Source organism: Drosophila virilis, chromosome X (genome assembly GCF_030788295.1).
Source record: "Drosophila virilis strain 15010-1051.87 chromosome X, Dvir_AGI_RSII-ME, whole genome shotgun sequence".
Taxonomy (NCBI): Eukaryota; Metazoa; Arthropoda; class Insecta; order Diptera; family Drosophilidae; genus Drosophila; species Drosophila virilis.
In genome coordinates, this window is record NC_091543.1 from 2006345 (window position 1) to 2030777 (window position 24433).

The window sequence follows — 24433 nt, forward strand, 5'->3', positions numbered from 1 at the left end:
GAGTAGGCCAATTAGAAGTGCGATATTTCGTACAAGGCAACATGACTGATTGGTGAAAGATTTCCGCTTTCATAAACAACAGCAACAACAACTTTTACTTAACTTCGTTTTTGTTGTAGTTGTTGTTGTTTTATGCGCTTGAGCGTGTGCAAAATGCAACACATTTTTATTTAACAGTGAGTGTTTTTTTGTAGTTTCAACAAGCTGGATAAGGGGTGGGGAGAGGGGAGTTGCAGGTGTGCGTGTGTGGGGTGTGTGAGCTGTATTTTGAGTGGGTGGAATGGAAAGGAAAGCAACGCGCGCCGAATTGCATTTGGCAATAAAAGTGAAATATATATTGGCAAGCACTTTCGTTGCCGAAAAGAAAACTCAAACCGCCACCCCCCCCCCCCCCCCCCCCCCCCCCTCCCCGCATCCAATAGTACAGTGAAAGCTCCACGAATGGACAACGCCTTCGGCCAGCTTAATTTGTTATTTACAACCATCGATCCCATTTAATCAAATATACTCCAGATAATCCCTCTCTCCGTTTCTATGCAAAGTGGTCTCTCATTTTGAAGAAACTTTGCCCAAGTCCAAGTCTTTACGTTGGATGCAGTTAATCTATCGATATCATGTGCTTAGATCTAAATGAGGGAACACATCTTTGTTCTGGTATACTTCTATGCTTTTCACAATATCTGGAGCGAACTCTAGCTGTAGGTATCATTGGCCGAAAATTGAGTTTTATATAAAAATGTTTTCAAGATTTTCATCTATGTAATTTTAAGCCTGACACGCGAACGCAAGCAGCCAATTTGGCTTAACAAACTCTTTTTATCTTTGGGTAGAGCATATAAAGACATGTCTCAAAATCGATATTTATCGATGTTGCGCAAAAACATAAGCCTAAAAATCGATTAAACAACTTATTCAAACTATTGGCGTCGCGTTCTGCCTGTTACAGAAACAGTAAGCATGAGTGTTCGCTCGAGGGAGCTTTCACTGTAGCATATACCATCCATATATCATATTTACGCGACATACACATCATCAACATGATAGGCGCGCCCCATTCAAACCGGTCGTCGTCTTGGCTTGGCTTTGGCTTGGCTGGGCGACCGGTTGGCTGGTCAAGTGCTTGGCCAAAAAGGCGCCCAGCAACTTTCACAAGCCATTGACTTCGTCCAACAGAGACAATTAACAAATTGCATTCATTGTGTTTGTTTTTTTTTTTTTTTCTGCTGCTTGCAGTCGCAATCGAAGGCATCGACGCTGTCGTCGGGCGCACGCGCCGCCGCTCAAACGCTGAACGTGCCGCTGGAGCGTCTGGAGTCGCGCCAGGCGCATGCCCAGCGCCAGGAGCACGCCCATTCCAATGGCAACCAGGAGGAGCAGCAGCAACAGCAACATCAACAGCAACAGCAACAGCAGCAGCAGCAGCAGCAGCAGCAGCAGCAAGTGGAGCTGCATCATCAGCAGCAGCAGCAGCAGCTGGAGGATGCTGCCGAGGAGCAGCAGCTGGCGGATCAGCAGCGTTACATGAAGCAGCAGAGCTATCTGCACTCGGCACGCAAATCGAATGCCGGCCAGCAGCCCAGCTCCCTGACCAATGGCCACCAGCAGCAGCAACAACAGCAACAGCAACAGCAACAGCAGCAACAGCAGGCGGCGCATCATGACTTGGACGGCAACTATATGTTGCAGGATGAGTTAAATGGCAGCGGCACGCCGCCATCTGTGACCAAGTACTCACTGCTGCAGTTCGCCATGCAGCATTTCCGCAATGAGTAAGTGCATCCAGTCTACGTCCAGCTCACACTCAGCTTTATTTCACCCCCTCTCTCCAGTCAACTGCGCGATGCGGATCGACATCACGAACGGCATCAGTCATCGGCTGCGAACCGCTCCTATGCGGAGCTGGTCAAGTGGCAGGGCCATGCCATACGCCTGCCCCTGCTGCGTCTGCCCAATGATCTGGCCCCGTTGGCGCTTGAGTGTTTCGATTGCATACTGCGCTACTGCGGCGACATACCGCTCGATCCGGAGCTGACCGAGGTCAAGTGCGTCTACACCGTCTTAATGGTAGGTCTCCTTAATCAACTGCCTGTAGCTGTTGCTAATCTTATGTTCCTTGCCAGCATTGTCACAAGTATCTGGCGCTGCGAGATGAGGTCTATTGCCAGCTGATGAAGCAGACGACGGCGAATCGTTCACCCTGTCCGGACAGCTCGCAGCGCGCGTGGCGTCTGCTCAGCATATTGGCGGCCTACTTTGGCTGCTCGGACGCACTGCGTCCGTATCTGATGGAGCATCTGACATCGGCCGCCTCGGATCGCCGTCGCTCGTGCCATGGCACCGCCGCCGTCTGCCTAACGAATCTCCGGAAAACGGCGCGCTGCGGCGGACGCAAGAATGTGCCCAGCGTCGAGGAGGTGACGGCCGTCTCGGCGGGTCGCTCGGCCCGTCGCCAGATCTATAGGCTGCCTGGCGGTGCGGAGCGTGTGGTCAACACGCGCTGCTCCACAGTGGTCGCCGATGTCATTGCCGAGCTGTGCGCCCTGCTCGGCGTCGAATCGGAGGCCGAGCAGCAGGAGTTCTCACTTTATTGCATCGTGCAAGGGGACGCGTTCACAATGCCGCTGGCAGCCGACGAGTACATCCTGGACGTGACTACAGAGCTGCTCAAGTCCGGACAGCCATTCTATTTGATATTCTGCCGTTCCGTCTGGCACTTTGCGCTCAAGCGCGAACCGGCGCCAATGCCGCTGTACGTGGAGGTGCTCTTCAATCAGGTGGCGCCGGATTATCTGGAGGGTCTGCTCCTAGAGCTGCCCGGCAATGGTGTGCCCATGCCGGAAATGGTACGGGACATGGCACGCATCGCTGCCCTGCTGCATCGGGCCGCCGATCTGAGCCATGTGCCGGCCATGAAGGAGATCAAATTTTTGCTGCCCAAGCCGGCGCTGGGCATACGCGAGATACGGCCCGCCCAGTGGGTGGGCCTGGTGCAGTCGGCGTGGCCGCAGGTGGCCGGTCTGAGTCCGGGCCAGGTGAAGGCTCAATTCTTGAACGTGCTGGCCGCCTGGCCCCTGTTCGGCAGCAGTTTCTTTGCGGTGAAACGCATCTGGGCCGAGGAGGGGCCGCACGTGGAGGACAATCACAGTCCCATGTGGCGGGATCTGATATTGGCCTTGAATAGACGCGGAGTGCTATTCTTGGATCCAAACACACACGAAACACTGCAGCACTGGAGCTTCATGGAGGTCATCTCCACGCGCAAGGTAAGCGAACGAAGCACATATTTATCTATCTATCGATTGTTCCAGCTCATGCCCTCTCTCTCTCTCTCTCTCTCCCTCTCTCTCTCTCTGTCGTAGGTGCGCTCCGAGGATGGCGCCCTCTTCCTGGACATGAAGGTGGGCAATCTAATGCAGCAGCGCGTCATACGCGTCCAGACGGAGCAGGCGCACGAGATCTCGCGCCTGGTGCGCCAATATATCACCATGGCCCAGATCAGTCAGCGCGACAAGCGGGAGCTTAACTAGATGCAACGAATATTACGCATATGTTTATTATTATTATTATAACTATTATTATTATTATTATGATATTCCCCACACTTTTTTTTTTTGTGTCGAGTTTTAAGTCCTTATATTTACAATTGTGCCTAAGCCCATACGGGGGCGCAGGATCTTTCCTAATACCCAGCCTCCTTCTCCCACACTTTGTCGGCCATATTCCAATTATTCCCCCTCTCCATACAGATGCCCATACGCTGGCATTATATCTGAACAATTTGTGTCCTAATTTTAAGCAACAATGTGCAATCGCAATCCGAGTATTTGGCCCCAGCCTTGTTCATTCCATTCCTGCTCTGAATTATATTCCCTCTGCTAATCTTAAGCGAATCTTAAATATATATAAACTATTTTTTTTTTTCTGACAATATGTTAAACGAAATTCGTTGCAGTTGTTTGTGTGTTTAGTCTAAATTACCGTAAATAAATACAATTCCACATATACCATATTCATTTACCATATACAAAAGTCGCCTTTCTTTGAGGCTCACAATAATTTATTGGGGCAAATAAAACTATCAAAAACTGATTAAAGGGCATTGAAATATTCGTGTTAGCTCTCGAGTTATCAGGTATTGACCGTTGGTTTCTTCGTTGTGGCCTGTGTTTCCTAGACTAAACTCATCGATCTTGAAAATTAATTGTTTCTTGACTATCTTCAAAGATATTGTCCAGTTAAAGCTATTTTTCTTAGAGTAACATTCTAATAATAGCCATAACTCGGTTAAATTCTTAAGGAATCTGCCTAGTCGTGTGTCAAAAAAATGGTTATAAACTGAACATTGAGCGTTCCAAAGGACATTTTAATCGTCCTGTTAGTTTTCGAGATTGATCTGTTTAATACTTGAATACCAATCGATAGAGTCGTGAAATTCAGCGCACTTTTTTTAGAAGATGAATTTTACTTTAAAGCCGTATCCTTAAGGATTCACTGCCAGCACAACTAAAGTCAAGGACTTTCGGAATTCGTAATGCTTACAATTCTAAGGCATCTTAAAGTTCTTTTGATTTCAAATCAATTCTGATTTCTGATCAAAAAAAATTGAACAAATAAAATAAATAATTTATTAGCTAGGCTACGGGCAATAAATAAATATGCTGTTTAAAAAAAAATATATATAATAGACACAAAAAAAAGAAGGCGAAGAAAAAAACAAAAAACAAATGCCGGACAATTTGTCAGGCCGTTGCTCAAATAATATTTGGTATGATTTGATCGTTGTCATCATCCTCATCATCGTAATCGTCGCCATCCTCCTCGTCGTCCTCCTCCTCATCTTCATCCTCGTCCTCGTCCTCATCCTCCTCGTCCTCATCCTCGTCCCCCTCATCAGCTTTGACGGGCGCCGTTGTCGTCGTCGTCGTCGCCGCCGTCAGCTGCTCGTGTGCACTGAGCTGTGGCCCTGCTGGAGCTGGAGATGGCGCACCACTTGTTGCATTAGCCTCAGCTTGTGTTAGTGGTGAGGATGTTGTTGAGTACGCGGAACGGCTCGTTGTTGTCGCCTCGTCAGCATCTGCAATGCCGCTTAACGCTTCATTAGTCGCATTGTGGCTGGCAACGCGTGTGGCAGCGGGCTGTGCGACCAAACCCAGTCCTAATGCCAGTCCCTCGCCCATTGCTGTTGTCCTGGCCGTTGTTGTTGGTTCAGCTGTGGTCTCGCCTAATCCCAGTGTTGGCAACTTTGTTGCCAGCTCCAATTGGCTGCTGCTGTCATCAAGCGGCGGCGGCGTAATGCGCGGTGGCGCCACAGAGGTGAGCAGAAACTCGTCCAATATCTCACAGTTCTTGCCCAGGTAGCCCTGCCGGCACTGGCAGCGGTAGCTGCCATCCTCGCGGCTCAGCGAGATGCATTTGCCATCATTTGCACAGGTGTCCGGATTGTCGAGGCAGTAGCTCAGCTCTGAAACCGAGAAGCGAGAAGCGACAGGTGAGAACTGAAAGTGGAAATTGCAGGTCTGAAGTTCGCTCACTCTCATCGCAGAGCATGCCGCCCCAGCCGGGCCGGCAGTTGCACTCCCAGGGCGCCTCGCAGTCGCCGTTGACGCAGCCGGGATAGGGAAAGCACTTGTCGCACTGCGCGCCCGTCCAGCCCACCTTGCAGCTAGCCAAGAAAAGGAGAGAGAGAGAGAGGGTTAGTAGTACCTGCCAAAGGTCGAAGGACACACGTCACTTACCGACACTCGCCAGGCTTGCGGCAATAGCCATGCTGCTTGCTGCAGTCGGAGGCGCAGAGCGCTGCAAGAGGCAATGGTCAGGGTGAAGGGTGAAGGATGGTCGGAGCATTTGCTACTCACCTGTCTGGCAGAGCAGGCCCGTATAGCCCGGCTGGCAGTTGCACTCGAGCGGCTTGTTGCAGGTGCCGTGCTGGCAGCCCGGCATTGTGGCGCATTCGCTGCAGCTGCGGCCCGCCCAGCCGATCCGGCAGCGACACTCACCCGGCGCCTCGCAGTAGCCCCGCGTACTGTGGCAGCCGCTGCGGCAGCTGGCTGCAAAGCGAGAAAAAGCAAGAGATTATTAAACGGCTGACTTGCTAATCTGTGGCCCACTTACGTTCCGTGCAGAAGAGGCCGTCCCAGCCGGGCTTGCAGATGCACTCGAACGGCTTGTTGCACGTGCCGTGCTGGCAGCCCGGCAGCGGTATGCACTTGTCGCACTGCTCCCCGGTGTAGCCGATCCGGCAGCGGCACTCGCCGGGACGCTGGCAATAGCCTGCAGAGAGTGTGAGCTGCGGATTGCTATTGATAGTTATTTTAGGCTTGCACTTACCATTCATGGGATCGCAGCCCCGCCGGCACATGGGCACCTGGCAGAGATCGCCCTGCCAGCCAGGCAGGCATTTCACGTCGCCCTTTTCGTCGCAGGTGTAGTGCGAGTTCATCTTGTACTTTTGCGTCTTTTCGCAGGCCTGTGGCAAAATGGCTGCTCTTTAGTTGGCACTCAGCGGCTGGCTGCCTGCTAGCGGTCTCTACTTACGCGTTGCTTCCAGAGCGGAATGTTCGAGTTGACGTTCGTCTGGCGGGCATCAAAGTTTCGTCTCAGCGCCTCGCCGCTGCCCATCGTGGTGGCCATCAGCAGCACCAGGGCACCCAATCCGTGCGATGATGGCATTTCTATATATCTGCCTGCAAACGGTATAAAGATCTGATATTAATATTCATTTTCGGAGTTCCTTTCGCATTTTATTGGAATTTATTCGAACTTTGCTTAGTTACGATATTAATATACATATTCGGAGTTCCTTTTGCAATCTATTGACATTTTTTCACACTATGTTAAGATATGATTTTAATATGAACTTTCGGAGTTACTGTTAATGTCTGCAAACTCAATAGCAATACGATATATATATACATTTTCGGAGTTTCCACTTTGAATTTTCGTTTGCTTCGTAAAAGCTTTGAATTTATTTTCGATGAATATTTGCAGTTTACTCCGAATATGCTCTGAATTTAGCACAATTTTATATTGCGTTAAGAACGAGCTTGCTCCGAATTGATTTCGATATATCTGACTTGCTTTTCAAACTCTATTTCTGTTGGTTATTTGGGTATAAACAATTAATACTCTGCCTTGAATCCATTTATTATTAATATTTGTAGTTTACTCCGAATTTATTAGTTTTTTAAACTCTATTTCTGATCGCATATTTTGGCAAAAACAAATAATATACTGATTTTAATAGCTCAGTTTAAGCATACAATCAGAAATAGTTCCAATCAAAGGAATAGACAGACTTTGCTATAGTTGACACATTTGAACTACTCCGAATCGCCACGGACTAGCTCTATCCACCAGAGCTTTAGACTAATGTATACTTTAAAAATAACTGTGATCAGTTGTCAAGTTCTTTATTTGGATTATGTAGATGGTTTTCGTTTCTTTTGATGGATTGTTAAAAGAAACCACTTGGGCAACACAGAGCGACCGCACCAAAGACAATTAACATGTTTGAAGACAACTTTCTTCGTGGCAACGACAACAATTGTAAGAACTGTAAGGTCTAGAGACCCAGACCGACAGACAGACCCGACTGACCGACCGATTTCTTGATGAATCATCAACGACAAAATGACAGACACTCGTTAAAACGTACGCACCAAAAACAAAAGTGATTGAAATGTAAATCCGTAACTTTGCTCAGCTGTGTAAAGAGCTTAAAGAGTCCAATCCAAGCCAATCCAATCGAAGCCAATCCAAAGAGCACTCACTGACGACGTCTGCCTCGACTTGCGTTCATGCGGCGACTAATCAATTAGCCCTGACTTTGACTTTGAAGGCGACTCTGAATCTGAAACTGAATGTTCTCTCTCTCTCTCTCTCTCTTTCTCGCTTTCTCTCTTATTCCATGTATATAGCCAACTCTGTCGTTATGAATGTTGCCTTCTCTGTCTGTGCTGTCGCAGAGAAATTTTTAAAACCGGCAGCTGTTGCTGGCATTCGCCTACACTTGGCTCACAGCTCTTACCTCTTTCCGCTTGGCCCGTGGCACCTGCGCAATTGGGTCAAACGGTAAGTCCGAAATCAGCTGAGCGCGGCCCCGCCCCGCCCCGCCTCGCCATGGAGCGAAACGAGGCGCGACAAGTTGGAAAATTTCTTGTTCTTGTTGGAAAAAACAAAAATGAAAAGCGTTCAACGCATCTTCGGCTTTGTTTTCAAAATTATATTTGTTTCTTTATTGTGAATGCTCAATTTTTCATTACATTAGTCGAATAATTATTTTAGTTTTTCTTTCTGGATTTTCTTTCGTATGTGCCTTAAAGTTTATTTTGAATTTTCTTTTTTCTTTTTTTTTTTTTAGCCCAAAGAACTTTTATTTCATTTAATTTTTCTTTTCTTTTTTGCTTTCTGATATATATCTTTCCATGGGTAAGGGTGTGCGTGTGTGTGTATGTTGGACACATAAATTGGGTTTCACGTTTTTAGCTGAAACTCTGGGAACTGATCTGTGCTCTCAAATATGCGAGTGCAAAGGTGTTTCTTAACGCCGAGAAGATAGTTTGGCGATGCTTGAGAACGGCACAAGACATCTAAGCGACGATGCTTGCAAAGTGAGCAAAAAAATTGCTGATAGAAAAGCTATCGCTATTCTATCTACCAGGCGAAACACTTTCTTATCGTATCGCCCGGAAGAAACACACAGAGAAGAACGCTTTTGGTAAATATTTCTACTATGCCACAAATACAACTATGAACGTCTTTTTATTAAGATTTTCAGTTTATAAATATTCTGAAATTTGTAGAAAACTTCATCTAGAAATATTTCAAAAATAGCAAAGAAAAGCTTGGTTTATTCTTCGAGTGAAGAGTTGGGAATAGTTGCGAAGAGCTCAAAAGAGTTGAGAAGAGTTCAAAAGAGTTGAGAAGAGTTGAGGAGATTTAAGAGTTATGAACGTCTTTTTTTAATTAGATTTGCAGTTTTAAATTATTCTTGAATTTGTGGAATACTCCATCTACACGAAGAAATGCATTCTGATCTTATGCGATGGGAACTGCATGTGTGTGTGCGTGTGTAGGTGTGTGTGTGTGTGTGGGTGTGTGTGTGTGTGCTTAGGACTAGTTTTGCAAGTAAAATGAAGAGCTAATGGTTAAGCATGATATACACATGCATGCAAGGGCGAGTGTTTAAGTAATATATTAACTGTTAATTGCATATGTCTAAGCCGACGGAAGCACATACACTACAAATTGTTGCTGCACATGTATGTGTGTGTTGGTGTGTGTGTGGGTGCATCTCTTATGGCTATCTGGATGGGGTACATTCATTTCTATGCGGACAGGCTAAGTGCGCTGCCTTGAATCCAATCCCTAGTGGGAATACACACACATATATATATATATATATAAATATATCTATGCTAAAGGGGTTTACGGGGTGGCGGGCGGTTCGGAGCGCTAGTTAGTTGTAGCCGCTGCTTCTTCTTCTTCTTCTACTGCTTGGAGAAGACTTGTCGGTAAATTGTGTTGTGTCATTTCCAGCTTTGGACACTGGGTAAATGATCTATTTACAACGTTGGTACAGTAAGAACTCGCCGCAACGGACAACAATTGAAATTGCGTGTTAATAGCGAGCGATTATTGCACTCTCCTCTCCACAAATACCCTTGCAAAGGTTAGTCAAATTGTGTCCTCAAATGTGTATGGAGCATCGAGCATGGAGCATATATATATGTCTAAGTCGGACGGATCGGACAATTATATATTCGATATTTATTATTCATATCATGCGCCCAACATATGAGCAAAATCTTTCCAACATCGGACAACTATATTAATGGGTGCACTGGGAAAATTCTTTGGAAAATATGGTTTGCTTTTCCTTAACAATGCTTCATATATTATTAAATAGTTATTCTATATATTATAATATAGCATGCCATATAGCTGCAATTGGCATAATCTTGTCTATGCCATTTTCATATTTCTCTACTTCTGTAAGGGTATTTCAACTTCGGAGCCCGAAGTAAACTTGTCTTTCTTATAGCTTCTTTATTTGGTTGGTACATTGATTATGCATGGAGTGAGTGTGTGAGAGAGAGAGAAAGAGAGAGAGAGAGAGTGAGAGAGAGGGTGAAAGAGAGAGTGGGGCTTGTGGAGACAAAAAAAAAACACGTACACTTTATTTCAATTCTTAATTAACTTTCTTAAAGTTTAAACACTTATATGCGAGCTCTTGTCTCAGTGTGTGTGTGAGTGTGGGTGAGGGGTTGAGGAAGGGGCGCTTATTGAGTTATAGACAGCTGCAAGTTCGATATGATGCTAGGATATGATATGGATGAGTGAGCGCGTGGCAGCAACCATTCAGGCTAGTCGGGTGCGGGGCTGGAGCTGGGGTCTGCAGCTGGGGTCTGGAGCTGGGTTCTGGAGCTGGGGTCTGGGAATCGGGGAATCGGGGAACTGTGTACTCGCTACATAGACTACGCGTTTACCCTACACATACTGATACCATACTCTATATATTGACGTGTCAATCGGATGGTTCACCACAAAAAAAAAAAGAAGCAATTTCGACGCAATGCCATTTGCTGGTTTAGACGAAGATGAACTGCGCATGGTTGCATTTCTTGGGCGGACCGATGGTCAGACGCAGCCATTTGCCGCGACACGACGGCGCCGGCAGCGCGCTCCAGCGCGTCGTGCGCCCCGACAGCCCCTCGCCACGGCAATGATAGCTCAGCAGCAGCTGTTGCTGCTCCTCCTCCTCCCGCTGCTTCTGCTGGAGCGCTGGCGGCAAGATTGGAGCGGCGCTTCGTTTGGAAGTCGCGGAGCGTGCACGATGCAACTGGCGCTGGTGCTTGTATTCGTGGCTTTCATTGCTGCCCACTTCCGTTTCCGGTTCCGGTTCCGGTTCAGCTTCAGGCTCGAGCATGTTCTGGGCATCGTCCTCCTCACTAGTTTCCTCCTCGTCGTCCTCGTTGTCATCCTCGTTGTTGCTGCTGCTGCTGCTACTGCTGCTGTCCAGCCGGTCTGCGTCGTCGCCATCGTCCATCGAATAGGGCTGAGCCATTGGAGTCTTGCGTGTTGTAGTCGTCGTGGTTGCAGCTGCTCCACGGCTGCCCTGCTTGCCACCTGCGGTAGCTGTTGCTGCATCCTGGACGAGCGCCTCGAGGTCACAGCGAACCGTAATGCGATCGCCTGTGGTAAGAGGCAAAATTTAAAGGATTAGTCTGCGATTCAATTGAATCTAATATAGACTGTACAGTGAAAACTCTCTCCTTTCATCTCAACAACATGGCAGCCAGTGTCCGTCCAAGCGAGTTTTCACTCTACACATATTTCGAAGTACTCACCTTCTAGCATTAGATTGTAGGGCGGCAGCTTGTGGCAGGCCTTCGAAGCCTTGATTACCTCGAACTCTACGCAGTATCTGAAAGAAAAAGTGCGCAAGACAATTAATTAGCAAATGATAAAAGATAAAGCGTTTGATTGACTGACTGACTGATTGACTAACTGATTGCCTCGATCTCTATGCAGTATGTATAAAAACACAAATAAATTTATAATGAAGAGCTTATCTAAAAGAATTTAAAGCTTGATTGTTTGATTGACTGTTTGATTGAATGATTGACTGACTGACTGACTGATTACCTGGATCGCTACACAGTATCTGCAGGGACAGAACTAATAATAAAACCTGTATATAAAAGATAAATGGATTTAAACGTTTGATTGACTGACTAGCTGCCTGATTGACTGATTGACTGATTGATTACACAGCAGACTAGATAGTAGCAGCATATATGCGAAAAGATTAATAATAAAACGTATATGTTAAAGATAAGTTCATTTGCGGCGATTGATTGAGTAAGTGTTGGACTGATTGATCGACCGACTGACTGACTGATGATTGAGGCATGGTCCAATTTGTAAGAGCTGCAAAGCTCGTATTTACAGAGTAGTTACTTTTAGTACATTATGATATATAAAGATATAAATATATATTATTTAAATAATAATAGACAATTATATAGATAATGTTATTTTCATTTCATAGAGATTATGAAGCCATGAAATTTCTTTTCACTGAATCTCTTCTCACTCGGTTAGGTTTAATTTTTTGTAAATTTAGTTCAGGGGGCTGCCTATTAACTGCGTTTTGGCATTACAATGAATTTTGACATCAGCCATGAAAATGCATAAAGTTGGAAAATGGCAGGAAAGGAGAATAAAGGAAGGACAGAGGGCACAGGGCTGACAGATAGGCGAAGGCCAAACGACGAAGGAGGAACGACGGCAGCACAGAATGATGATTATTGCGCATTTGAGCGCAGCCGAAAAGAAAGAAAAGCTCCTGAGGTGAGGTAAGGGGAGAGGGGTCGCCGCGGGGCTGGGCGGGGCATGGGGCAAACAGTTCAAAGGCGCCGCTAGTCAACCGGAAATTCGAACTGTCTATTAAGCCTAACAATTTCCGTTTCCGTTACGCAAAAAACGCAGCGAATCCAAAAACAAATACAATAGAGAAAGCGAGAAGGTGAGATATAGAAAGGGAGAGAGAGAGAGAGAGAGAGAGAGACGACTGTCAAGTGGCTTTGGGTGTATGTGTGCTTGACAGCTGTCAAGGTGTTGACAGCGGAAATTGCGTCGGAAATTCAAATGCGCCCTCAAACGTTGTTGCCCTCATCCAGTTTTAGTCGCATCGCATCGGTCGGGCGGATATTTGGCCACTTAGCCACAAGGGCTCAATTAGCAAATCGCCGAATTAGCCGGGGCCTGCATTCAATTGGCGCCACGGAAATCAAAATCACAAAATCTCAAAAAATCAAACCAAACGAAACAACACGTGAGAGTGTTCCAGATGGGCGTTGCCTGACTGCGAGATACCCAGCAGCTAGTCACACACAGTTGAGCTTCATTCTGCATTAGAGCCTAATTCCACTGTCAACATTTCTTACATTTTTTGCGAATGTGAAATGTGAATGTTGCCTGTACGTTTTCCCATAAGAAACAATATTTTTCACATTTGCTAAATTGACATTCGGAAATTTGCTTATGGAACCGCAGAATGTGAAGTTTGTAAATGTTACATTTATTGAGCATAGTGGAATCCGGTTATTGATGAAATATTTAGAGCTTAAACAAAAGTATGCATATGCCAAAGCGCAGGGCCATTCTAAAAACTAACAACTCGAGTTTAGCAGAGGGAAAATATATCGACATAAAGGATAACACATAGGAGAATGTAGAGAATGTAGTTCTTCTAGTGGAAGGCACTTTAGGGAATGTAGAGAATGTAGAAGAAGAATGTAGACTGAATCGTCTCTTGATGCTGATCAAGAATAAATATATATGTCATGGTGTTTACTTCTGGGCGTCACAAATTTGGTGACAAACTCATAATAGCCTCGACTAGGTCATAAAAATGGCGGCTCTGATAGAAATATAATTCGTGCCGTCGACGGCTTTGTCCGAGCTGAGCACTTAATTAACTTGGCGCACAGCCTGTCCGGGCCAGCCTCTGACGGGCAGCTCGGCCAGGCCATAAAGGTAAATTGAAAAAAAAAAGAAAGGAAAATAGGAAAAAATAACATTGATGTAAATAAACTTGGTGGCAGCCGCCGCACAGAGTAATAAAAATAAACAAGGCAATGCACAAAACTTGAGCAGCAAAACATAATTAAACTCAAGTGGAAGCAACTTCTGCAGTGAGGGGGGGGGGGGGGGGTGCCACCTTTAACGATGACAAAGAACTGAAACTCAGCCTAGTTCACATGGCAGCAATGCGGCTTCCCAATCTCTCGAATCTTTTTTAATCTTTCCACAATTGCCAAGTCTTTGTCCAAACTAATCCGATTCCATGAGGATTTACATTTCGGCCATGCACAACATTTGAATGTGACAATGTTTTGCTTAATTTTGTAGAAAATGTCACATGAGAAGTTGTCCGTTTGGGACACAGGAAAATGTTGTTTAATTTTCAAAGGTCTTAAATGGATTCCTGTCATCAAAAGCTAGCCGAGCGATTATTTCGCATTGCTTAGTCTTAATACTCTTCAAGAGGGTATTATAAATTTGTCATAAAGTGTGTGAAAGCGACAACAAATATATCTTATCTTGTCTGTTTCACAGTGAAGCATCGTGCAACTGTGCTCGAATCACAATCAATCAATTTATACTGAAACATCTGGAACCGTTTACGAAGCCATCTGCTTCCAGATCTGGATGCCGTATCGCCAGCTGTATACTCTTCTCTCACAGCCGAATAGGCAGCTTGGAGAGGGGACGACGTCGTCTAGACTGTGGCCGGTTCGCTTATCCAGATACTTTACCACTTGAGGTCATGCAGACCATCGTTAGGCCAGACTCTTAGCATCTCAACTCTGCGTAGGATGTAGCAGTACCTTGCTGCACTAAACCGTATCTAGTTGAATGTTTCAGCTGCCAGTCCAGCTCTCAAGCAGCTGCCAAACTGCCTTCTCCAGGTGCAGGAAGAGGGCCAAGAGAGAAGCAAGTGGCTCTTCCGCAACAAGCTAGTGTGGAGCAGAGATCCTCTACATAATCCTGTCAACATCGGAGCAGCATCTCATAGCTTTATCTTTATTGGACGAATCAGCCTAATCAGGCAGAATTAGTCAAAATATCCCCACAAAAGATATCCCCACTTTCAGCTCTGCCTTTTGTCTGCTAGGGTATTCGCCTGGCCGGGCATAGCCGCTCTCTCTGTTGATAGCTGCAGTCGAAATCAATTTATATTTACTGTCGCTTCATATTACTTAGCTTAGCCTGGCAACATGCCTTCGACAGCGTTCCGCTTTTGCATTTTTTTCTTTTTCTATTTGAAGTGTCATTTAAGTAAAATTTAGCTTAAAAGTGAAACCATGGCAAATATATTTTTATGTTGCCTTCTAGGCTCTATTTCATACCATACCCTCCAGCTCTCTGCCCTGTTGTGTTGTCCTTAAATCGTGTCAAATGTGTTCATACGCCCCGTTGTCCCCTGCCCGCTGTCACATGCTCTATTTGCAGTGCTAATTTTAGCAGCCAGCCATCCATCGAGCCGAGCTGCCAACTATACATTGTCAATATCAATTATTTGATACGGCCGGACGACGACGGGTACGGCGAGGGGTCCAAAATCGCATGCATAATACATAGACATATATACGTAGAGATATATATATATATATATGTCCTTTATTTGCGCGGGCAGCCAAGCGAAACTGTCGGTGCAAGGACGATGAACCGGCCGATGGTGGCGATGCTGGCGAAGAGCTAGTTCCAGGCGTTGTCCCTTTGCATTGCCGTCGGTCGCAGGAAAGTATGCAACAAGATTTGCGCGCTGCTCAATCATCATTAAGGGGCGGTGCCGCAGACAAAGGGCGTGGCCCGGGGGCAAAGGAAACTAAACGAAAGTCCTGCAGAGAGACTCACTCGGCTTTTGGCCATTCAGGCGGCTCACTCAAGCGCCGCAAAGTGCTTCCTTTGGCCAGCCCCAGACACGGACGCCGCCGCCGGCCTGCAGCTGGCCCAAGCCCAAGCCCAAGACCAAGCCCGTCCAATCCGGCTCGAACACGGTCCGGTGGCGAGTGTTGCCTGTCGCCTGTCGTCTGTCGCATGTTGCCTGATGGAGCCATCGACTAAATCCAAATTGAGATGTCGCCGCGTCGTTTTCGTTTCCGGTTTACTGTGCGGCAATGGGTAAGGACCCCCTCTCCGCTCCTCCAGCAGTGGGGAGCACCGCAAGCAAGCGGCCGCAAGCTGTGAGCCAACTTTGTCAAGCAATTATTTTTAGCAGCCGGAGAAGCGCCAGACCTCGCTTTCTTTTCTTTTTTGCTCTTCCTTCTTTCGAATGTGCTCCTGTACCCATTGTAAATGCGACAACAGGGCATATTCACTCAGTGCACACGCATGTGACAGGCATAAAGTGCCGGACGTTCTACTCGTCTCCATTTCCCATCACCATCTCTTTATCCTATCTACCCAACACTTTATTTTATTACGATGCTACAATATGCTTTTCTTAATACTCCTCTGACAATTTGTAGCTCACTTGCTTATCGATATCTTATGTTATCGGAAAATACAACCATAGCAGAACAACAATAATGAATACTACCATACATGTAATAGTATGTTTCTTTAGCCACACCTTTAACGCATTTTGTTTGTTCAAAAAGATCGGACTATAAGCACCGACGGTATGAGAAAGACGAAGCACAGCCGTATGTGTGTGTGTGAGAGAGTTTGCTTGTGCATGTATGTGTAGCAAGAAGCTGGAAGGCTTTAAACGTCAGTTGAGTTCAGTTTTAGGGTATCTTCTAGTCGGTCACTGGCGATGGCAGCAGCTCTTACATGTTTTATTTGTGTTTGCCTTTCATATAAACGAGTGCAAATACTTTTTTAAGTGCCTGTATTCCTGTTCCTGTTGCTGTTCTTGTTGTTGTCGCAGTCGTTGCCTGCCATTGACAGTTGTCGGCGCGTCCTTTGAAGTGGCAAAATATTTGACAAGAAAATGACATTTTTTCAGGGGGCGGCGCCAATTGGCAGAATGATGTCGACATTTGACTTAGCTAAACACTGCATGCCACATGCCACATGCCGCATGCCGCATGTCGCATGCCACTTGCCCCACTTGAATCAGCCGCAAAAGTTTCTCGTTGCGTTTACTTCTTTTATTTGCACTGTTTCAACTTGTTGCCACGAACCGTTTCCTTAAGGCTGCAACTTCCCTGACCCAGCCTCGAAGTTAACATTTTAATTCCATTCTCATTTGGATAAATGTGAACTGGGCTGGAAACAGCTTAGTCGTATTTGTAACTGACTAGCGGGTGTGCCCCGGCTTTGACCGAGCCAAGTTTCTTGCATTCTTGCATTTTCCGCCCGTCAGACGGAATTTTAAATAACGCCCCTAACCGCTATATTCCGCTAAGAAGGGTGGATTTTACGAAAAGTGTGAAAAAATATATAGATCCTTGAAAGTGAATTTGAACGCGAAACATCAGCTATCATATCTATGATACCCATTTCCAAACACGCCTGAAATTAATTAGAAGTTAGATCGAATGTTAAACGAAAAAAGTTTCATAAAACCATATTTCACGATTTTTCCACGCTTGCGGGTGAAACCACTGTCGAAACCACAGTGAATAGCTCCGCTTCCTAATTCTTACGGCTTGATCATCAATCAGTCAGTCAGTCAGTCAGTCAGTCAGTCAGTCAATCAATCAGCTAGTCAATCAGTTGGGCTGACTCCAAACAGTTATATATCTCTTTAAACTATCTTAAAATGTATTCCCATCTATGTATTCCTTTTATAACTTTACCATTTAATTGAGTTTTTTTTTTTTTTTTGAGTGCATTAACAACTAATTAGAAAGTTGATTGCCGTCAATTTCGTGTGGCCTTTGAGCCGCTTAAAGCTACGTTTTAACTATCTCCGCCTGCCAATTCTCTCTCTTCTCCCGCTCTCTGTTTCTCTCTTTCGCTTTTGTTCAGTTTTTTGCGACTCGCTTTCTTTCAGTTCGGCCTCGCCATTAAGTGCATAATTCAATTTGAAAAGCAGACTTTGAGTGCCCCCTAAAAGTATGCAAAGCACAGCGACACACACACACACGCCCGCACGCACACGCACACGCGCACGCACACACACATACACAGGCACACACATAGATCAACTGGGCATAAAACGTAGGCGGCTGCGTTTGTGTGTTTGTGTTTGTTGGGTTTTTTTTTTCGCTCTGCATAATGAAAATAAAGTAGCAGCTTTTACGCATTTTTATGGTTTTTATTTAACTGCCTGCTGAGAGGCAGGTGTGTGCCTCACCTGCTATGCAAATGAGTGTGCATGTGTGTGTGTGTGTGTGTGTGTGTGTGTGTGTGTGTGTGTGTGTGTGTGTGTGTGTGTGTATTCGCGCGTATCATAAAATCTGTCAATTCGCAGGACGATTGTCTTCAATTTTCAGCTGGAGCCACAGACACGCACACAGATGACTTAAAGGCTAGCAATCAACTTGCCTCTCACCAGCTCCACCCCTCTCTATCACTCCTCCCCCCCCCCCCCTCTGCCTTCCACTCTTCTCGGTTTGGCTCTCTGTTTGCCTGCAAATTTATGCGGTCCAAGCTAATCCTCATGGGGATTTTTGCTTAAAACGTTTTATTGCTGCGCACCCAACTCAGGTGAAGCAGCAGAAGCGTTGCAGGATGAGGGGAGACAGGAGCAGGAGCTGCAGCACGCCGGGCAGCTGGTGGAGTTGTAGCTGGAGTCGTTGGCCTGTAGGCCGGTCTTGTCCCATTTAAAGTCTGTCGACTGCAGATTTCCATGTTGCCCTGTAAATTTATCACATTAAAAAGTGTGAAATACCCGAGTGGGGTGGGCGGAGGGGTGAACTCATGGCGGGGCAAGGGACGGCGGCTCTGTAGGCTAAAGGTCTGTATCCTGTATACCGTATCCTGTATGGCTGTATCCTGTGTATTCTGTTTGCTTTTGTAATTCCTTCACGGCAATCGCTTCGCACTGTCATTATGTAAATGAAATTGTGGCGAATTATTATTTGTATACCCTGCCACAGGGTACCAACAATTTCTAATGCAATGTGGGTCACACAAAGGGCAGACAATGTATATACATACATAAATATCAACATTTATATGGGATCAATAAGTCGCTATAGCCATGTCCTTTATGAGAAATGGCAAGATTCCTCTTCGAGAAACGCGCAGACAACATTCTATCGATATATATCGATGCCATGTAAGCAAGGCAATTTATCGAAGAGGAGTAGTTACGCTTAATTTTGCGCTTCTAGTCCCTGAGATCGTTGTGTGAAATCTTCTTAAGCTCTGCTGGATACAGCATATCGATATATATCGATGTTGTGTAAACGGGAAAAGTTATCGATAAGTCGGGTGCACTTCTAGAAGCCGTTTTGGGGCAAAAACTTATAAGTATTTTAAATGTTGATTAAAGCAGTAATCTATCGCACTTTTGCAGCACATTTCCTCAAGGGTATTTGTGCTTCGGTGGTGCGAAGTTTTCCTTTTGTTGTTGTTAGCATTTTGTTTGCTTGCTTATTCTTTCTTTTTTATTTTTGTTTTTCCATTTGTTATTTGCGTAATTTATTTATTTATTTTCTGCGCGCAAGTACCACTCCCCATCACTCCTCCCCAATCCTCTACAATCCTCTGTTGTGTTTCTCCGCATTTGAGCGCATAATTCATAATTCGTGTTTTCGTCCTGTGTCCTTTGTGCCCAGGCAATAAAAGTTTGTCGCTAGTTAACAAATCATTGGACAAGTGAATTGTGGCCAGGGGCAGAGGTGGACAGTATTGGGTGCGTGGTGGGGGGCGTAGGGCCGATTATGATTCACTTTGAATTGATTTGTGTGCGGCAACGAGTACCTTTCGATTCTATCGATGCGCGAACATGTATTCATAAGTTATTCATAAGCTTGTAGCAGGAAAAAATGTGAGAATAAAGAAGAAAGCTGTGAAACAATGATTCATTTATGAATCAATTGGCGAGTCATTCAGCCATCGAGTTGAATATATTTATTCAGTCGATAAATAAACCAAACTAAATTATAGAAAACCCTCAATTCCATTATTTTCACTTTGACTCATTGCAACTGGGCAAAAGTGAAAGCTATCGATAAATCTCTATCGATATTGCATGCATACTTGGCAGCACTTTTTTGTATTTTCCCTTAATCGACGCAATGTACGAAAAGTGTGGCCAAGTCTCGAGTTAAAACGGATAGGAATTGTAAAATATTGATTCGATGAATTATTCGCTGAATGTTTCATTTAAGAACTGAGCTGGACTGTTTTGAATTTATTCATACAACCACAAAACGAATCGAATTTAACTGTGCATTGCAGAAAATTTTAAATTTACATATACTTCATAAGAATTTCCAACTTAGCTCAACAAAACTAAAGATAAAGTAAAAGTTATCGATTAATATTTATCGAATTTGCAGGCAAAAAGTTGGCAACACGATTCTAACTATTTATTTTATTTTTCTCATTTTTTTTTATTTTTTTCTTTCTGTTAAATGGATGAAGCTTGAGCTGAATTGAAAGAAAATGGAAAAGGCATAAAATAATAAATTGCGAATTTAATTTAATTTCGTGTGCGAGCAAAAAAAAAAAAAAAAACAACAAAAGCAACGGAACAAAAGCAAAGCGCAGCATAATAAACGGCTTTTGATGAGCAGCGAAACACTTAAGTAGGAAGAAGAAGCAGCAGCAAGCATTGAAAAGAGACGACACAAGAAACCGCAACAACAACAACAACAGCAGCAGCTATAAACCGCAACAACAACAAAGCAGCAAGGCAAGCGAAAGTCGTCGATTTGGCTTGACCCACCCCCCTCCAGGGGGGTACAACGCGGCGTATGCGGCACGTGATTGATGTCCGTTAGCTTATTAGCAGAAGCAAGGGGACCCCCACCCCTCCCCCTCTAGTTACTGCTTCTGCAATCAGCGACTCGCAATTGTGTAGCGTGAGCGTAGAGAGAGAGAGAGAGAGAGAGAGAGAGAGAGACAGCTAGAGCCGAGTCCAGGTTCCGGGCTAAATCTTCGCATTTGGTCGTACATTGAGGTTAGGACATGCACAGAACATGCTGTCCGCTCTTCTAATGAGTTTAAAGGGTATTCAAAAGTTGATGTTGCACAGCACAGTCCCAAATTAAAAAATTAAATAATTATTGTAATTAGAAAGAAAAGCAAGAAATAAGAAGACATGCCAGTCGATTCGGCAGACTTGCGCGAAGAATTGTGAAACCTTTGATAAATACAATATCTTGACAAACAAACAAAAACTTAGGCTACGATTGATTCTTTTTATAGGGAATTATTATATAGTAATCAGAAATAGGGTATACATTTTGACAGCTATATGAAGGCACGATCCGGTCTAGTTCGACACATAGTACTTGTGGCTGATAAGGAAATATACAGGGTATCTTCAAGTCTAGACAAATTATGAGGACAGCCCTTGATAACTAAGAGATCTACAGACAAGCGGATTGATAGGTTGGACAATAAGTGTATATATATAGTATATACCGTGCGTTAAACATTGTACAGGGTATCTGCAGATCGGATCTAGACCAGACTAGACCTAGAATACTTGTACTTATTTAACCTTATGCTTTGTTTGGCTTGCCGACAATCGAAGGAAGACATCAAGGACACTTGGGCACGGAGCAGTCAAGGATTCCTAGCCAACCTGTCTGTGTACGAATGGAATGAATCATAAACATTTTCCAGTCACAAACAAAAACAGGGGAAAACAACGAACAAAAAAAAAAAAAAACAAGAGGAAAAACGGAAAAGAAAACAACGAAATAGTCGTAAGGACGAAAATTAACAGCGCGTCAAATCAAGGCGTGGATTTTATACAATTTTTATGCGCCTTTTATGATGGATTTTTATTGCTGGCGCTTATGCTGATGTTATTCTTGGACGTATCCCGCACCCTCTCCTCGCCAACGTTCCCTTCTCACGCCCCACTGCCAGTTGCCCATTACAACATGAAATTGTTGTTTGCATGCCGCGCGCCATAAAAACACAACAGCTAGCAACAAATTTGGGATTAATACTGAAATTCCCCATTCCTCCCGCTGCACCCCTGCCTAATGTCGTAAAAGGGGCTTTGGCGAACGATTTTCCATACCTTTCGCATAGCATCGAGAAGTCAAATTAAAGAAATTCATGCGTGAAAAAGGTCCAGACAAGTGGAAATCATTTCACGCTCGGCGCCTGAATTGAAATATTAAGCGTAAAATAATCTTTAGATATTTAATGGCAGAAGGTTAGATCTATGGAAGAGCTATCTGTAAAGACAGATCTTAAGCTGAGAGAGCGAGAAAGAGAGAGAGAGACAGCGTGAGACTGAGAGTAGACAGACAGAGAGAGAGAGAGTAGAGCGAAAAATAAGAAAATCTTAAGTACTATGAAAGTAATTTCTCTTAGAACTGATCTCTAGAAATCTTTAACATTAACCATTAGGAAAGATTTTCTAAATAATTCTTAGATACATGTGGGTACAACTTACCTAGGTACTTCTGTATATATTTAGGAATCTATGTTTAGTTTCTTCCTTTGCTTAAACTATTTCTCGATATCTTAAGATTAAATTACACTAAGGCTGTAAATTCTATATCTTTTAGAGCTTTCAGATGGTGGCAATAATCTAAAGTACGTCTAGTTACTTTCTAAACAACAGGAGAGACAAGGAAAGAGATATCTTACATCATCCACAAAATGTCGTAAAGGACCCGAAGTAAGGCTGATTAACTGCAGATAACCTAAACCTAATGCCTTACCTCGGTTTTTTCTTCTGCACAGATTAGAACCATCAAACGATTCAAATAGTGTTGTGTAGCGGTTACTTACTCATGATCCCGATTGTGCTTGTAGGAGTCGCGGTAGCGCGTGCGCAGATTGTGGTGCAGGTCGCTGCTGTTGTTCGCATGGTGGCTGCGGGAGAGGGCGGCGGGCAGCAGCAGGGCCATCTCTGAAAGAAGCAAGAAGAAACGTTTCTTAAAACGAAAATCCAAGAAGGCAACTCAGAGGGAAAAGGCAACTCAGCTCAAAAAAGCCACGTGAAAATCAATTTGTTTTGCCAAGTCACGTGTTGGACGGGTAAACGCCGAGGCTCTAGCCGGAAGAGCTGGCTGTAATTTCGTCAACGAGATTGTGTACCAGTGTTTGCGTGTGTGTGTGTGTGTGTGAGCTGGGGGAAAATGCGTGCCTGAGTGCCTGAGGTTATGCCACACGTTTCGCTTGCTTTCGCTTTGCTTTGACTGGCTTCGCTTGATGTTTGCGTAGCTGAGAGCGAAATCAAAACATGCCATTAGACAACACTGGAATAAAAAAAAAGCTAAGAAAGAAAAAACAGAGGAGGTGGTAACGCCAGCTGACAGGAACAACAAGCGACGGCAAACAACAAACGGCAACAGCACCAAAAGCAGCTTGGCTCCCCAACGTGGCTCCACCCCCCACTCATGAAACATGCTGACTTTTGACTATTGCCCAGAAAAACTGGAATCGACAGTGCCAAAAGCAAATCCTGTAACTGACACCCAACCAAAAGAGACCAGAGGAAGGGGGTACAGGTGGCCATATGTGCCATTCACGTGACTCGTGAAAAGTGTTGCCAACGCGTGCAAAGAAAGAACCTGAGCCATGTAAACCTGGCCCAGCTGTGGATGCCATTGCGGAGCGTGCCTCGGTCTGACTACGTGGGGCACAGACAGACGAAGACCAAGTACTTAGTCTTTACTCCCCCCCCTCGTTCACTATCCTGCACCCACAGGAGTTGGCTAATAGAAAGTGTAGACATATTGCAAGCCCAAAAGAGACTAAAAATGAGATATTAAAAAAGAAACATTAAAATGTCGAATCCGATCCGACTTTTGTCAAAATTTTTTATATCAATTTTTGATTGTTGATTTAATTTATTGTCATTTATTAAAAGGGATCCCTAGAAATTCAAAAAGGTATAACATTGAAAAATCAGACGATATTTACCCGAGATATTCAATAAAAAATCACTAAAAAAGTTTTGAATTTCGAATCGACCCTGTCTTTGAGAAAATTGAAGAAGAAGAATATACTAAGAAGAAGAATAAACATTTATCAAAATTTTGTTTAAGGCAGATTATAAGAGTCATCGAATCTCTAAATGAAGAATATTTTACTGGGACTTGAAATAATGATCTTTGAGAGGGTATCTTTTAGTCGAAAAATAGATAGATAGATATGCTCTTTAATTAATAAACCAAGAATGGGAAGAACGAAAGAGAGAGAGAGAGAGAGAAGTGAATGATAGAGAGAGATCAAGCTGGTTTATGTTGTACCACAGCTCCATACTTTTAACTCTGTACTGATACATCTCGGGAGAAGGATGAGGAAGAGGGAGAAGGGAAGAGGGAAAATGAGTGCGTGGGCTGGCACGTTTCACGGCAAATTAAATGTCAGGCTTTTAAATTGTTGTGGTAAACAAATGATGATGGTCCAAGTTTAAAGCAATTTTTGAGTTAATGTGAAACGAGTGAGCGAGCCAGTAAGGCAGGGTCAGAGATAAAAACAACGAGAGAGAGAGAGAGAGAGAGAGAGAGAGAGAGGGGAGAGCGTGACTAAGCGGTTGCTGTCCTGCACATATGTATTGCATAATTTTGGGCGTCAGCAGCCTCACACACACACACACACACACGCACACACACACACATATGCACATAAATTTGCATAATCAAATGCCATATTGTTGTGGCACGCCTCCCGTCACCCGACGCCCAGTTTGTGTTACGTTTTTCATCTTGGACGATTACCAACTTGGGCCAGGCACACACGCACACACACACACGGGCACACTCACGCACACATTGAAGCAAGTTAATTGGAATTTAGCACATGGCCCGTAATTCACATC

General features: G+C 44.7%; 3 protein-coding genes across 12 annotated transcripts in view; 1 reads left to right on the forward strand and 2 right to left on the reverse strand.

Moving 5' to 3' along the window:
* Nucleotides 1-4002, forward strand: part of Myo10A (Myosin 10A) — a 32477-nt gene extending 28475 nt beyond the window's left edge. For all 5 annotated transcript variants that reach the window (XM_070210002.1, XM_002058149.4, XM_070209976.1 and 2 more), the window contains 4 exons: nt 1234-1769; nt 1830-2064; nt 2121-3263; nt 3360-4002. In XM_070210002.1, coding sequence (XP_070066103.1) covers nt 1234-1769; nt 1830-2064; nt 2121-3263; nt 3360-3527 — 2082 coding nt within the window. In that variant the 3' untranslated portion in view covers nt 3528-4002. The remainder of the gene's footprint in view (nt 1-1233; nt 1770-1829; nt 2065-2120; nt 3264-3359) is intronic.
* On the reverse strand, nt 3840-7852 carry C901. 3 transcript variants are annotated; one of them, XM_002058148.4, is made up of 8 exons: nt 7659-7852; nt 6535-6683; nt 6328-6466; nt 6112-6270; nt 5856-6047; nt 5736-5796; nt 5532-5662; nt 3840-5461 (listed from the first exon to the last, which is right to left on the reverse strand). In XM_002058148.4, exons 2-8 carry the CDS (start codon nt 6667-6669, stop codon nt 4752-4754), a joined length of 1527 nt encoding a protein of 508 aa, XP_002058184.3. In that variant the 5' UTR covers nt 6670-6683; nt 7659-7852; the 3' UTR covers nt 3840-4751. The 3 variants fall into 3 exon arrangements, with proteins under 3 accessions (XP_002058184.3, XP_070066169.1, XP_032296290.1); XM_070210068.1 differs by lacking the exon at nt 7659-7852 and adding an exon at nt 6913-7031; XM_032440399.2 differs by lacking the exon at nt 7659-7852 and adding an exon at nt 6761-6878.
* A 426-nt stretch (nt 7853-8278) lies between these two features.
* The window catches only part of vex (somatomedin B and thrombospondin type 1 domain containing protein vexed), a 102851-nt gene continuing 86696 nt past the window's right edge, over nt 8279-24433 (reverse strand). For all 4 annotated transcript variants that reach the window (XM_032440400.2, XM_002058147.4, XM_070210107.1 and 1 more), the window contains 3 exons: nt 22396-22516; nt 11349-11425; nt 8279-11193 (listed from right to left, as the gene is read on the reverse strand). In XM_032440400.2, the coding sequence (XP_032296291.1) occupies nt 10589-11193; nt 11349-11425; nt 22396-22516 (803 nt within the window). In that variant the 3' untranslated portion in view covers nt 8279-10588. The remainder of the gene's footprint in view (nt 11194-11348; nt 11426-22395; nt 22517-24433) is intronic.

Bases quoted from the DNA above. Each gene is read 5' to 3' on its own strand.
- C901 (XM_032440399.2), bottom strand. From the start codon at position 6,788: ATGTATATTAATATCGTAACTAAGCAAA. The intron at 6,467-6,534 runs GTAAGTAGAGAC...ATTTTGCCACAG, and splicing joins TTCCGCTCTGGAAGCAACGC to GCCTGCGAAAAGACGCAAAA. The intron at 6,271-6,327 runs GTAAGTGCAAGC...CACTCTCTGCAG, and splicing joins GGGCTGCGATCCCATGAATG to GCTATTGCCAGCGTCCCGGC.